Source organism: Rhinocladiella mackenziei, assembly GCF_000835555.1.
Source record: "Rhinocladiella mackenziei CBS 650.93 unplaced genomic scaffold supercont1.1, whole genome shotgun sequence".
Lineage (NCBI taxonomy): Eukaryota > Fungi > Ascomycota > Eurotiomycetes > Chaetothyriales > Herpotrichiellaceae > Rhinocladiella > Rhinocladiella mackenziei.
This window is the reverse complement of record NW_013550604.1, coordinates 399,284-413,886: the sequence shown is the minus strand read 5'-3', so window position 1 is coordinate 413,886 and position 14,603 is coordinate 399,284. Positions and strand designations below refer to the sequence as shown.

Here is a 14,603-nt window from a genome sequence, read left to right as displayed (position 1 = left end):
AGGGCCGGCCGGTCAGCGAGAACGAGCCAGGAATTCCGCCACTCACTGACTCCCTCACAGTCCATCCATCAGCGAAGTCCGTCATCATATCATGTCTTTTCTTCAGGGCCTCCCATCAGAGCCCATACAACCCGCCTACCTGACATAGAACCATCTCCGATCCTGATGTCCGTTGTCGTATATCATGTCGTATCGAGCTCTCCCAGATTGCTGCTCGGCTCCCAAATGTGCCGAACGCGACTACTGCTTTAAAAAGTGATGTACATGGTAATTAGCGACACATAAAGCCAATCGCCAGCCCAAGGAACCCATGCCCCCCCATTCGCCATGCTATGCCATGCCACCAGAAAGAGGCGATCAAACTCTGACCCTGAAAGCTGCATCCCCCCCCCCCCCTTTGTCATGAACATCATTATAGTCGTGCTCCTCGGGGAGAAATTCTGATTGCTTCAGGCTTGCAGTCGGGTCGGGCTTGACCTCGATATCCAGATATATTTGGCTGCGCTTCCTCCGCGACCCAATCTGTATACCATCGGTGGAATGGCCGATTCGCTCGTCACGTCACCCTTCAGGATTGATTTGAGATGCATCTTGGCCCGGTTGGTAAATGGATGGTCAGGTCCGAAAGCATCACGACAGATATCAACCACGTGTTGCATCGTCTCATTGGCCTCATTTCGACGGCCCAGTTTATGAGAGATTTCTGCCATTCCGCGAAGACAACGCACATAGATTTCTCGCTCCTCCAGCCGGGGCAGCGTTTCTGCTCGTTCCAGTGCCACCTTCAGGGCTTGGAGAGCCTGTTGATATTGGTCCAGGTGGAAATACGCCTCCGAGGTGGAACGTAAGGCGTAGCAAACTTCATAACATCGTTTATTCAGCGTGGTTTCAAAGGCGTCCACCAGTTGTTGAAATCTGACGGCGGCCTCGGCAAATCTTTCTCGGTTCATCAGACCGGTGGCAAAGGTTTGTAGTAAAGCAATGGTTTCGGGATGGAAGTATCCTATGCTGTCCTGAAAAAAGTCGAGTAGTCTTCGGAGACTGGCCTCGGCCAACCACGCTCGGGATACGGTGGCGTGGTGCATATAATTCGCGACCAGGTATATGGGGTGTTCTTCCGATTCAAACACCGCCTTGGCCATGTCGGCCAGGTGCTGGAGAAGCATCAGCAGTGGCTCCTCATAACCGGTTCCATCATGTCGAATTATTAGATCAAAAATGTAGATCATAAACCCCACATGGTCATCTTTGAGAAGACCCTCGATCAGGGCAAAGGCCTTGTAGAAGTTATCGAATGCCCGATCTCTCTGCCCATTCCAGAGGAATGAATAGCCATGATACATGGAATAGTAAAAGCGGTCCGCAAGAGCATCATCTGATGTGGCCGTCCATTTTCCGGTGGTATTGTGGATGGAGACATTTCGGGCCGTGAACAGGCTGAGGTAGTGATTCTGCAGGTTTTGGAAAATCATGTCGAGATATCGTTGGTCCTCCGGTGAGGCGTTCGTTTGGGCGACTGTCGACTCGACTGACAGCGTCCGGAAGGGAGGCAGGGGCGACAGGTTGGGTATGTTCAAGACAACTTGTAACGCGGCAAGGCGACTCTCGGCAATATCGGAAGGTTTAAGGGTAAGAGGTATGGCGGCCTTCTCGTGGTCATCCATGTCCATGTGACTTCTCGTCATCTCGTAATCGGAAACGGCTTGGGGAGTATCCAGGAGGTCATCATGAGACGAGGGCGGAGTTTTTAAGTCAGTATCTTCAGGTGACGAGCGTTCCCCACTGGTTTCGGCTTGAGGCTCCAGGAGGCTGGACGGATCTTTGATACCTTTTCGGTTGAAGTAGTGGAGAGCGTCGGCGAGAGTGACCTGCCTTCCTCGGACGAGGAAAACTTTGTCCTTGTCATCGCCCTTTGCCTGCAGTCCTTGCCGGACCAAATCAAGCATCTCATGTTCCTTTTTCTTCTTATCCAGGCCCCATGTGTGGAGTCGGCTTTTATACATTCGCTCACTGTTTGGGATGGGGTGGTGGGTTAGTTCGTTCGGGGGCTCCAGAGAATGGACGACAAAAGTACCTACGTGGGCGCAAAATCAAATTCCCTCTTCAGATACTCGGCCACATCCTTGAGCGTCCGGCCTTCCTCAAAATATAATTGGGTAATCAACGGGCGATGCCTTCGCCACTCGTCGGTCGTGTAGGAATTAGAAGAGCGTTTGTTCACCTTGCCCTTTCGGTCGACCGGTGAACTGTCCGCCGAAGCCATGAGCGTGGGTAGATTGACAGTGACGGGAGATTCGGTGAAGTATTAAATCATCGTATCTCTCTCAAAGCATGGGGCATGGTCTCGGAGATGTATTCCTGACGGGATGCCGGCAATGGGCTGACGAACACGAGAATGGGAAGAGGGAGGGGGGGGGCTGTGCGGATTGTGGTTAGGGGAAAGTAATCTGTACGGGAACGACAGAATTGAGATATGGAGAGATTCGTGAGAGTCCGCGAGAGTATACGGTGGAGTCGTGCTGGAAGAATTGTCGGTAGAGGGACAGAAATAGAGTAGGATGGGAGGTGGTTAGAAGGGAAAAGCGGTAATGTAGTCGCGCAGCAAGTGAGCGGTCAATCGTCGAACAGGGGACCAGGGACCAGGGACCGGGGACCGGGGACCAGTCAAAAGGAGGAGAAAGAGGCTTGAGCAGAAGGGAGACGCCTGAAGGGGTCGAAGGGCGTAAAAGGTAAATGGTGAAGCCTGAAAGTTGCTTGGCCGGGATGAATAGGTAGGGTTTGGGTGGAGGAGAGGACTGAGCTGGGGGATGGAGCCCTCTGTCTGAGATGGGGCGCGGATGGAGATTTAGAAGTTCTGGAATGAATTCGTTGTTTCGGTGCCCTAAACAAGGTGGAACACGGTGGAAACACGGTGGAGGCGGGAGTTGAGGGCGAAGATTCCAAGAGCGAAGGGTGGATTAGCCAGCGTTCTGATTAAGATTGGCCTCTTTCCCCAAAACACAAAAAAACAAAAAAAAAAAAAACCCCCCCAAAAACAAAAAGAAAGAAGAGGGTCGAGAGAGTGTTGCTATTTTGAACTGCGGTAGTTCTCAAGTACCTGACCAAGGTGCTAACTCGCTTAGGCAATTCACGGCACTGGTAGAGGCCAGAGTCGAGACTCGACCTGGGGAGTGCGTAAGAATCAGCTCGACTAACAGGTATAGTCGCATACAAGCACAGACTCCTGGCCTACTCTGTATGTAGCTAAACAGGGAAGTGCTCTGGACACTACACACCCAGCAGTTTGAATAAATGTATTGCGAGTTGCCGAGTTACTTACAGAAGTACATCCGGTACCTAGAATTTTACGTATGTGCTGCACAAAAGTACCTCATTTGCCAGCAAGACACTTGCTCCAATTGCCAACTTATGGGGGGATTGGATCTAATGCCTTGCTGGGATTCTACGGCCCTAGTTGGGGGGCGATGTTCTCCGTCCTGTTCCACCGCTCTGTGACTGGGGCCATCTTGCATCTGCCATGTTGGCTGTCATCCAGGGTTAGACGAACCATCCTGTCAACATATCCCCCCTCGAACTATCCTATCAACCCGGGACGAACTTGATGCCACCCACTGCAGTCAGCCAGAGACCTCTCGATCTCATCACCCTTCCTTGCCACCACCTAGACGAAAGCAAAAGTCCAAAAAACAAACCACGTGCTGTTGCTCCACACACGTCTACCGATATCATCTGGGTAGGGTCCTGGAACACTCGTAAGGGTGTGTGCTAATAAGTAATAATAGGACCTTTTTGCTGGACCATGCTGCGCTTCCGGCCTCCTCGGCATCCCCCTGATTGATCAGGGGATCAATCAAGTCTTTCTTCCTCGTCGTTGCCATTGCTGTTGCCTCCTCCATCGCTGTCATTTAGGATCGTCACCTTACCACCTTGGCTAGAACGAATATTAATCCCTCCTCATATCCTGGGCTAGCGCAGCGCACCCCTACCACTACCACGACCCACGACCCACCACAATTGCAATCACCATCTCTATACCGTCATCCTCACCACCTTTCGTTTCTCCTCCGGCAAAGAAAGCCTGTGCACGGCCGAACTTCTTATTTCGTCAAACGCATTTTTGTCGTCCCGAAATTCTGGGTTCTGTGTCCCGCAACTCTTAACCGAGGCCTAACAGCTTGTCGCCTTTTCTTCTTTCCGACTTCAACTTGCAGGCCTGAAAACTCAATTGGGCCCCATTCGTCCTCCGACCATTCCGGCGACCCTAGATCTCACATAAATTAAGCCTGGAGCACACCAACACCAAATGGTGGGGGAAAGGATTGGGCCTAAGAACCCCCTCTGACCATGGTGGCTTGACCGTCGGGGCCTAAAAGAGTAGGGACGGTTGGAATATGCCCGGATGAGATGCCACCGACCCTGGCAATGACATGGAAGCCAATGCTCTTATCTCACTAGACTTCCTGGAAAATTCATCATCCGACTCCTGAACATCTTTGGTTTATGGCATCCAGAAAAGCGGCAATTTTCAGTGCCCCTGTTCATCACTTTGGAAAGGCTCTTCACACTCAATTAATTATTCATGAACTGGGGGTCAACTAACATTGACCTCTGCGTTCTGAACACCGTCTGGAACTCATCGGTGAATGTATCTGAAAATCCATTCGATTCTTTCTCACTGTGATTTCCCTTCTGACTGCTCTGAGCATCAATCCTGTTCAATGTACATTTTGCAGATCTTTGGGGGCTACGCTGACAGAAAAAATTTCAAATGCTACCTTCAGCGGAGTCCGGGACAAGGACATTGTCGCAAAAAGCAATGGGCCTCGACAGAAGAAAACCTTTGCTGACGAAAGCGGATTTCTGCCAAGATCCCTGGCCGACCTAGGCCACGATCCTCGACAAAGAAGATATAAGTAAAGCGGCAAATAGGTGTAGTTAGCTCATACGCTCCCTTCACGCCGTGACAACGACATGGAAAAAAAAAAAAAACACCTATTCACAACATTCTCACTTCGACAAACTGTCTAGCCAGGTCTCAAGGCTCATCTAGGTAAAGGAACGAAGAAGGACCCGAACCAATTCTAACATTTTCCGTTTCGCCCTCGGAAAATTGCTAGAATTTCCCCACCAGAAACAAAGGTGAACACCCTATGGAAGGTCTCATGCTGTGTCTCTCTCTCTCCCCTCTTCCGCAATGCCAACGAAGGATCAGACGGTATAAAAAGGAATCTCTGAGCCGCGGCTCTTTGGTCCCTTGGTGTATCTTCTCTTCCGGTCTTTCCTCGAATACTCTCCTTGATTTCGCAGCTTTACACCAGGACGTGCATTCCTTTTAGAAACAAACGCCTATCTACCCTGATCGCACCAGCTAGCCGCTACATAGAAATCGAAACATCAGGAGAAGAACCATGTCCACACCGAACGACACTCTGCCCTCCGGCCTCCCCAACCCAACCATCCACATCACCTCACACAACGACGCAGGCAAATCCGTCGTCCGCAGCTCCGGTCAGAACGAATGGAACTGGTTCCGCGACAACACTGTCGGCTTCGACGTCGTGTATACCACCTCACAATTTCCCGCTCTTCTCAACGACGAAGCCGACATCTCCGCCCACGCCGCAACCATGGCCAAAGGAACGCTAGGCCTCGTCTCCAAGAATGGCACCGTGTGCCGGATCGTGGACTTTGGGCCGCTCGACATGGACCCACCGCCAACCCCGCTGATGCACCGCACCCAGAGCCTGGATTATGGGATCGTGCTCGAGGGTGAAGTCGAGATGGAACTCGACGACGGCAGTGTCACGAAGATGACGAAGGGCGATATAGCGGTGCAGAGGGCCACGATGCATGCATGGCGGAATCCGAGTCGGACACAGTGGGCGAGGATGTTGTTTGTGCTGCAGGATTGTCAGCCCGTGGTGGTTGGCGGACAGAGACTCAGGGAGCAGCTTGGCGAGAGTGGTTCGGTATTGCCGCCGAGTGGGAATGATGATTAAGAGCTCCCAAGTGGTTCGAGAAGATCTACACGGCATACGGGAAAAATGGGAAGAAGACCAGGGGGGAGGGAAGGGGACGAGACCTACTCGAGCGAGAACGGGGCGTGTTAGAGATGTGTTCGAAACGGAATACTCGATCGTCTTTGGTCCTGAGCATACATAGATAGCTACTCGCAAGAGATTTCCTGCGGTAGTAGAACGAGCATCGACGGCGTAAGCATATATGCGTACAAGATTTTGACCTTCACCGCTCAGGAAGTGACGATCATTTAATTTTCTTGCTTTCCCATCGTGGCGAAACCCAAGAAAAATAAAAGTCGAAGTCAATTATTCAGGTTCAAGTCGACTTCCAGAGGAACTACGTTCCAGGCTCATCGTGAAAACATGTTAACCAACAACTTTCTTGTCCTGCTATGTACAGCCCTCAAAAGATCGAATCCACCAACGTCAAAGTCAACCAGCGATAAATAGTGTGATGGTGATGAACGGTTTGGCACCTGAGTGCCTGCCATGCAGGGGGGATGTCGGCGTCAGGATCATGGAGCAACCACACACGAAGCTCTCATTTCGTCATTTTTCTATGTTCTGTGTCTCCTCGCGTGTATGTGTAAAACCCAACTAAGAAAGACTGGATGCACTCCCCAGCTTTCTGCCCACGCATGTCTGCTTTCCCTTTACATCATCTGTGCACGTAGCGCCCCGCTACAATAGATACACTTGTCCTCCCATTATTGCCCTCCCCCTCCCAACTCAGGCGCAGAGACCGCCGCCGAAGACCTACCCTCTGGCGCCCAGGCATCGAAAAAATCCAAACTCAACGGACTGGTGTCCAAGTGCAAGAAATCCCGTACCTCGCCGTGAGGGAACAGGTCAAGCATTTCCGGGTCAAGGAATGGGCGGAAGAAATCGATCGTGTGCATTTCCGGGGGGTAGACTTCAGGTTGTATGGATGCAGTCGGACGTTGGGAGTAAGGATCTTCAGAGCCGGGCCCGGGAGGGATGGATGGAGGCGGAGCTGGTGCTGATTCTTGACGGAATGTGGATGAATACGAAGGGTGCAAGGTGGTTGAAGAAGGGGAGGGTACCCGAGGTTGCGGTCTAATGGTTCTTGTGCCTTAATAGATATCAAGTTGTCAGTTTGTCTCCTATAACTTCCCTTTGAGAAAAGAAAAGAACGTTGAGTTTGACTTACCATCCTGCCCCGTCGTCGCCGTCATGGAATTGGAGGACTGCGCATCATTCTCGCCTTCGATCCCCAAATCTGTCACTTCCTCTCCCTGTTTCGCATACCCATTCCCTCTAGTCCAGAGGATACGATTGTGGCCGAGAATCGATTCGCGCGCATACACGGCGTTGATTTTAAAACTTGTCAATTTCTTGGCGTCGATGAACTGAGGTTCGTTCTCGAGGACTATTGGATTTCGCGCGTGGATTTTGTAAAGGTATCGGACATGGATTTCCTATACAGAGCATCAATTGATCAGTTCCGACATGGATTGATTGACTCGGATCTCTGGGGGGAGGCGGCTTTTCGTACCAGTAACGCCGAGAATTTCCAATACTTTGCCAACGTGTGAATCATCTGGACATTCGCCTTGACATTGGCATGCGCTCGCTCCCTGATCAACGAATCCGAACTCCACATGAAGGGAATCTGGATGGCACAGCCGCAGTACGCAGCATACGAGACGAAACTCGGTATCGCTCCGAGTCTAGGATAGTTTGCGATGACCGAGTCGATCAGCGCAGATACTGCACACGCATGCTCGTATGCCACCTGAGCCGAGAACTGGCGAGCCGATAACCAGCTGTTGTCTCCAGGGCTCCAGCAGAACAGAGGTACGATTGAGGAGTGTAGAGCGCAAAGACACTGATGGTGGACGATGTGGAGGAGGAGCAAGTTAGGAAGAGCATCTTGGGGGACTCCGCATATGGAGGACGGTGTCATTCGTAGCGAGGCCGGAATTTTGTCCCACCAGTCTGATATGCGATCGTGTAGCGCGTGGATGGCGGTGACTCTGGTGCTGATGCTGGATTCGGGAGATTTGACCAAGCTGTTCACTGCCGACCTGAATCCAAGTCAGCATTGGACAAGGATAAGCAGCCACCGAAAGATAGCACGTGCCAAAATGTTAAAGCCTTGACCAATTCACAGAAGATGCCGCCATTGCTGGGACCGGAATCCAGCGTGGCTTTGGGACGTGTTGGAATGCCAGCATCGAAGTCCTCTTCACGCCACGGCAATGCGAGCTTCAAAACCGTCTCCCCTGCTTCAAGTGCAAACAAGGACTCCGAGGCATGGCAGTGCATAAGATAACAGGACCAGAAACGTCGACGACATACTTCTGATTCCCACGAATCGTCGGCATTCGGTCTTTCGGTTCCGAAACCAAGGAGATAGGCCGTTTGGGTCCCGTTTCCTCGGGACTCAGTTAGTGCCGATGACGCCGGGGAGGGGCAATCGTGGCTCTACCTTTGTGTATGTACGACCTTCGCCATAACCCTTGACTATACCAGAAAAGTGCAAGATTCATGAACGTCACAATGCTGTCCCCATGTGGGTTCTCGACCTCTTGAAACACGAGTTTCCCTGCCCGCTCGGCCCATTCTGTGCTAAAGCCATGATCTTTGAGGGTAGCTTCATCATTGTGGTCGCGATAAAAACTGGACACCGAGCCTTAGCCAATGTTTCGTGGGAAGCGGGTAGACGAGCCATACTTCGAGGCCCATGCACAAACACTCAGAACAACATGAGGTCGAGCTGTGCCGGAAGCAAGAGCTTCAAGAAATGATCTCTTATGCAACAGTAGAGAAGCATTGTAGACGTGTGAATAATACACTTCAACCAAGGTCCGCACCAGGGAAGAGGGGATTCCGAGACAATATTCATCTGATATTGAGACCAACCGGGTCGGAACAGCCGAGTGTGCCGTGTTTACAAGCTGCCCGGAGTTCTGACTGATCACACAATTCCTGTCTCGATCATAGAGGGATGATGCTGACGGAGGGCAATGGTCTGCCGTGCTGGTCTGCTGAGATGCCTTGGAAATTTTCTGTACTTCGGGAGTGTTGACTCCGTAGATGCAGGTGTGCCTCAACCTCGAACACCGTTTGCAAGCCGGTCTGTCTCCTGAACAGCGGACCTAACCTGATATCAGCCTTATTTCCAGCCATGTTCAGAACAGGATATGACATGGTGCTATTATTCAGGCACCCCACCTTTTGACTCTTACACTGGCTACACGCCTTCCTGGGTCGCCCTGATCCGGCCAACATGAGGATTTTCCGATAACGGATCGAAATTCACAGTTCATGTGTGTGATATTGGTCGAAAATGGCGGAGCCCGTTTCAAAGACAATGGGGAGAGGAGGACTGAATGATGCAGGAAAAAATGGGAGTGTATAGTCCGGAATATGGAGTTCGGAAAAATGGCTTGGAGGTCGGAAAATACTGAAGTCAGCATGACAGCAATCAGAGATGTTTTCACGACATGCCCACGTACATAGTGTTTCGTATAACAAGGGATACCTCGATGAAACATTTTAGTTGGAGAACAAAGCGATTCAGCATTGAAATGGTCGACAGGTGCAGGACTGAGGATTGATTGAATCTATCTGAGCGAGGGGCAAGCCACGAAGGCTGCGGTGCACGTGACTAGGCTAAACCCAATGTGGAATGCCAACAACAGGGGCACTACAAGGAAGTCCCTGTTTTTGCAGTGGTCAGGTTTCAGCCAATCAGATTGCAGAACTAGTGGCAAGGCTGCAAGGCTGTCCTCTTATTCATGTTCACATAACTTGACTGCGGTCGAACCAATCAGCCACAAAAGAAATGACAAAAACCTTTCCCATAAACCTCATCGGCACCAGGGTTGTGGGAAGTGAGACCCTCGAGGGTTCTCCGATACAGGACAGACTGACAATCAAATCAAATCGAGCCTCGAATTTGATTAGTAGAGCTTCTCTGGGTGGTCTACAGACTGGATCTGATCCGTGGCTCGACTTCTATCGAGTAGCGTGCCCCTCGGCCCACGGATTGGATCCGATGACGGCGCGGCAAGGGGATGCCACGTGATCACGCGAGGCGCCAAGCCACTGACCAGCGTGATTGGCCAACACGACGGTCTTGGCTCGCCACACAACGCCAAGCCACAACCAGCTGATTCCAAAATAAAAAAATTTTAGGTTGATATTTTATTCCGCCAAAAACTGCTTCAAAATTGACACCAAATCGTGGTTGACCTATCAAGGAATGGGCACACTCGGTTTTAGTCAAACCGATAGAATTGAGGGGTCGTTAGGAGGTCAATGATTCAAACTCTTCTGCAGTTGAACTTGTGTGGCTGAAGCTTTCACTGGCTGCGGCGCCCCATCTATGAGTTCGTCCGAGATGGACTATAGGAGGGGGCCTTTCTTTTGGGTATTTCCACCCAGAGTCCTATATCGCCAGTATAGCGATAGATGGAGGATCGCGCGAGCCATAACCCTATTTCACAGATCTAGAAGATCACTGGAACTTTGGAAGTTAGGCTGGATAGACCAGAGAGGAGTTGACTGGCCACTCTCCCATTCCTCCGCGAATATCATGTATGTAATGTCGATAGAAAACCTGGAAACTTAAATTTATAAGCTGCACTAACGAGATGATGGTCACCGTTTACATTAATCATATCTAGGCGGTTCCGTATGATAGATTCATTCTCTGTACACGACAAGAGCCACGGGCTTCCTACTTGGGTCCTTTTCCTTCGCCTGCTCGAGCTCGCATGAGTGCCGTGACGCCAGCCTTCAACTCTGCCACGGGAGCTTTTCTGGAACGTTCCATGATCGCTGCCGCAGAGTCTCGAAGCTCGTTGCGCATTTTTGGCCAGTCCACACCTGTCAACTGGCCCTTATGTTTCACCATCTCACCGTTGATGAGCACCGTGTCGACATCAGAGCCATTTGCATAGAGCACGAGTGCCGCAACAGGATCATGGACCGGCGTCAGTCTCGTTGAATCACAGCGAGTAATGAGCAGATCAGCCCGTTTCCCTGGAGTGATGCTGCCAATCACATCTTTGAGTCCAACAGCTTCTGCTCCGCCCATGGTGGCCATTCCTAGAACCTCTTCGCATCGCTGAGTGACACCAGGACGTGGGCCGGGATGACTCTCATTCTCCAAATGTCGTTGGGCTTGAAGGAGCAAACGCATTTGCTGGAACATATCCGCAGGGTTGTTGGAGGTAATGTCAATCCCGATGCTGGCTATGCAACCATACTTTCGTGCTCTGAAGGCAACGGGCTGACCCATTCCCATTTGAAGCTCTGTATCTGGAGTGCTGGACAGTGAAACACCACTCTTCTTCACAGCCTCGAGCTCGTCATCTTGCAAAGCGGCGCAATGGCTGAACAAAAGATCTGGGCCCAGGAGTTTTCTCTGTTCGAAATGTCGGACGAGGTGAACGCCCCGGTCGTATTTCCCCATGGCCACATGGCCAGTGATGACGGCTGAATTTAACGATCTTCCATATTCGACCTCACTGACCGCTTGTTGGATCGTACATCTTTCAATTTCTGCCGGAGCAAATCCAAACCGCACAAGATCTGTAGACTCGTTGGACTTAAAGTACGTCTCCTTTACCCGCTTGGCATCCTTCAGCCTCCACTCAGGATCATTTTCCTGCTGTTCTTCGACTAGACAAGATCCATCCCATGATGGATTCTCGTACAAGCCATAGCAGAAGACAGCTCTGATCTTTGAATCTTTGAGCCCTCTGATCGCGGCGTCTGCATGATCAGGAGAATTCATGATATGAGAATGGTCAATCAAGAACGTAATGCCATTGTCAATCGACTCGAGAGCTCCGCAGTAATTGCCCAGATAGGCGTCATGGGCGGTGTAGCAAGAGCCATATACATTGCGTATGTTCAGGACGTAGTCGGACAGGACATAGTCGGCAGTAATCGTCCGTAACTGGGTCTGCCAGGTATGTCTATGCGTATCCACGAAACCCGGCGACACAATAGAGTTCGTTCCATCAATCACGATGCAGTCTGGTGATGCCTGAAGATTGGGGGCGACAGCCGAAATGATTCCATTTCGGATGAGCACGTCACAATTGGGAACGCTTCCAATTGAAGGATCTATCGAGACGACGGTCGCATTTTGGATCAGATAATTTCCTCCCATGGCTGTTCGTCGAAGGGGGGCCAGCAGGACCGGGCCCATGGACTGACTCAGCGTTGTTTGAGAAATCTCAGTCACATTCTCTTTATAATAAACGAAACTCAGAACCCATCAGGTTCGTGCGGAGTGACACCATGATGACCACCAAGATTCGCCGCTGCGCTTTCATTTCTCAGAACCCGTGCGTGCCATGGATGGCAAGGCTCCAGCAACCAGAGTCGGACAATGTGTGGGGTTGATTACAGGTCAAACACCTGATTTACCGGTCAAAAGCGGCCAGAAGATAGTTCGAGCATTTAGTCTAAGGCTGCTTGTGCCATCGTGTATAGTTCCTCGACCCGTAGCCCTAGGGATTTGGATTTTAGAGCCAATTCTCTCCGAGAGAAATACGGACTAGATGAGGTTTTCCAAAGGACTGGAATGATCGAGACGCAGATTTACATCAAAATCATCTCAAAGTAGTGAGCACTTGTAACTGAAGCCTTGCTTGGAAACTGTCCCTCCTTCTTTTCACGTCTCAATCAGGCCATCTCGTCCTTATCTAGAGCATTACACTTCAAATTGACTTGTCCATTTCCTCAGTCGCGCACCAAACATGTACATCGGGATCGTGGTGAGGAAGATGAGACCTTCGATCAGAGTATTCCATCCGGCAACCTGGCGAATTCTAAGCCTTGCAGTTCACGGTTGCCAGCGACAATGGTGACTCACCTTCAAGAAGGCATCTCTTTCCAACCATGGAACAACCCCAAAGCTGAGCGCAAATGCAAAGGTGTTCTTGAATGCCGTTAAGATCGTCATCGTTTCTCGGCCAACGGACGATAGCAATCGACAACGTATGTCATCCCGACAGCGGGGACGGCACAAAGCACTCCGTAAGTGATGCCGGACCCTGCAATAGCAACCATGGAAGTCAGGTGATTTTGGAGTCCTCCCCCCCAAAGCAGGAGGCCTACAGGTCCAAAGAGAAAGGGTGGAATGAGACACCACAAGCGAAACTCAGGCTTGAAATAGCCTCCACGACGCCTTGCAATGATGCTGACGACATCATCACTCAGTGGCCCCCCGGCCAAACATCCCACCACTGCCCCAACGAGATTCTTTTCTTCGTTAGCAGAGGAAGTCAATCAGACACCATGGACTCACAGCAAGGTTGATGTTGCCAACAGCGAGTTCACTGAACCCATAAAGCTCCGGGAAAGCTGACGCATTGGCAGTTTGCTGCAACACCACCCAGCCGAGAGTAACTCCATAAGTGATACTACCCCAAACGACAGCTGGATACTGAAGCATGAGAAACGGTCTCCACCACAGCCACCAGATGGAGGTTTCTCTGAAAGAGGTCAGCCACAGGTCCCATGTGGAGTTTTACGGACCGATCAGCATACCTATCGTACCACGATGTGATCTTGAGCGATTTGAACCAACTGGGATTGGCTCGAGCTCGGATGCTTGCCAGCCGAGATGATTCGAGTCCCTCGCCAGTCTCAAATTCACCTGGTCGTTGGAAGTTTGTTTCGGCCTGAAACAGAACCGTATTCAGGAAACAAACGCCGGTCAAGATAGTATTCATCCAGAAGACCCAACGCCAATCTGGGTTCGCGTCGGCCACGAGGCCAGCGAAAGTACCCCCCAGGGCACTGCCACCTGCAATCATGAAAGTGTACACTCCCACTTTGGTTCCTCTTTCGTGCAGGAAATAGAGATCTGCAACAACAGAGGGCCCCAGGGCCTCCGACGAACTGGCCCCAAACCCCTGTATGATGCGGGCTCCAAATAAGGACCCCCATGATTGAGCCACTGCAGCCCAAATACTTGACGCAAAGAAGATGGCTGAGCTCAGCAAAAGGACTGGTCTCTTCCCAATTTTCAACGACAGTGGGATCCAAAACAGGTTCCCAATTCCCAAGAACAGAATATTGAATGTGATGAGGTAGCTTGCTTTGGTCAGACTAACCTCAAAATCTTGGATGATATGAACCAGAATCGGGGTGATGGACGCTGTTATGTAGTTGGATAAAAATACAAAAAAGCAAATTGTCGCCAGGGCGAGATGTTTCCTCCATAGGCTCCAAGTCTAAACACTTCGTCAGCCTTGTTACGATCCGGACGGTCGCAGGAGGCGCTGACCAGCGGGTCTTTTGGATCTTCAGTAGGTCGTGGAATGAGAAGTCTTCCGGTCACCCTGCCGCTACTGTCCTCTAATACTTTGTAAGCAATCTCTGCAATGCCACATAAGCTCAACCAGCATACCTTGAAATAAATGAGCTGCATCGACTATGCCATGCGCCGGATGAGGATGGCTTTTCTCGTGAAACTCTTGTTCATGGTGAATCGCAGTCTGGGATCCCATCTTGGACTCCATCTTTGGAATTGGTAGTTGACTCAGGTATGGACGATCCGGGGTCTCCAAGACGAGTTGGAGGCCAATACCC

At 51.0% G+C, this 14,603-nt stretch overlaps 6 protein-coding genes across 6 annotated transcripts; 1 reads left to right on the top strand and 5 right to left on the bottom strand.

The window, feature by feature from the left end:
- Positions 1–449: 449 nt before the first annotated feature.
- Positions 450–2,263, bottom strand: Z518_00147 (uncharacterized protein; the record flags this gene model as incomplete). Its single annotated transcript, XM_013420751.1, has 2 exons — positions 450–2,010; positions 2,079–2,263. 2 exons carry the CDS (start codon positions 2,261–2,263, stop codon positions 450–452), a joined length of 1,746 nt encoding a protein of 581 aa, XP_013276205.1.
- Positions 2,264–5,408: 3,145 nt separating this feature from the next.
- Z518_00146 (uncharacterized protein) lies at positions 5,409–5,999 on the top strand (the record flags this gene model as incomplete). Its single annotated transcript, XM_013420750.1, has 1 exon — positions 5,409–5,999. One exon carries the CDS (start codon positions 5,409–5,411, stop codon positions 5,997–5,999), a length of 591 nt encoding a protein of 196 aa, XP_013276204.1.
- A 728-nt stretch (positions 6,000–6,727) lies between these two features.
- Z518_00145 (uncharacterized protein) lies at positions 6,728–9,194 on the bottom strand (the record flags this gene model as incomplete). Its single annotated transcript, XM_013420749.1, has 7 exons — positions 6,728–7,113; positions 7,192–7,459; positions 7,537–8,060; positions 8,108–8,419; positions 8,473–8,663; positions 8,718–9,098; positions 9,148–9,194. 7 exons carry the CDS (start codon positions 9,192–9,194, stop codon positions 6,728–6,730), a joined length of 2,109 nt encoding a protein of 702 aa, XP_013276203.1.
- Positions 9,195–10,728: 1,534 nt separating this feature from the next.
- On the bottom strand, positions 10,729–12,171 carry Z518_00144 (uncharacterized protein; the record flags this gene model as incomplete). The annotated part of the gene is made up of 1 exon (XM_013420748.1): positions 10,729–12,171. The coding sequence occupies one exon, from the start codon at positions 12,169–12,171 to the stop codon at positions 10,729–10,731; it is 1,443 nt and encodes a 480-aa protein (XP_013276202.1).
- Positions 12,172–12,717: 546 nt separating this feature from the next.
- On the bottom strand, positions 12,718–12,969 carry Z518_00143 (uncharacterized protein; the record flags this gene model as incomplete). Its single annotated transcript, XM_013420747.1, has 2 exons — positions 12,718–12,825; positions 12,880–12,969. The coding sequence occupies 2 exons, from the start codon at positions 12,967–12,969 to the stop codon at positions 12,718–12,720; spliced, it is 198 nt and encodes a 65-aa protein (XP_013276201.1).
- A 309-nt stretch (positions 12,970–13,278) lies between these two features.
- Z518_00142 (uncharacterized protein) lies at positions 13,279–14,533 on the bottom strand (the record flags this gene model as incomplete). The annotated part of the gene is made up of 4 exons (XM_013420746.1): positions 13,279–13,501; positions 13,557–14,245; positions 14,299–14,369; positions 14,422–14,533. The coding sequence occupies 4 exons, from the start codon at positions 14,531–14,533 to the stop codon at positions 13,279–13,281; spliced, it is 1,095 nt and encodes a 364-aa protein (XP_013276200.1).
- Between the last annotated feature and the right edge of the window lie 70 nt (positions 14,534–14,603).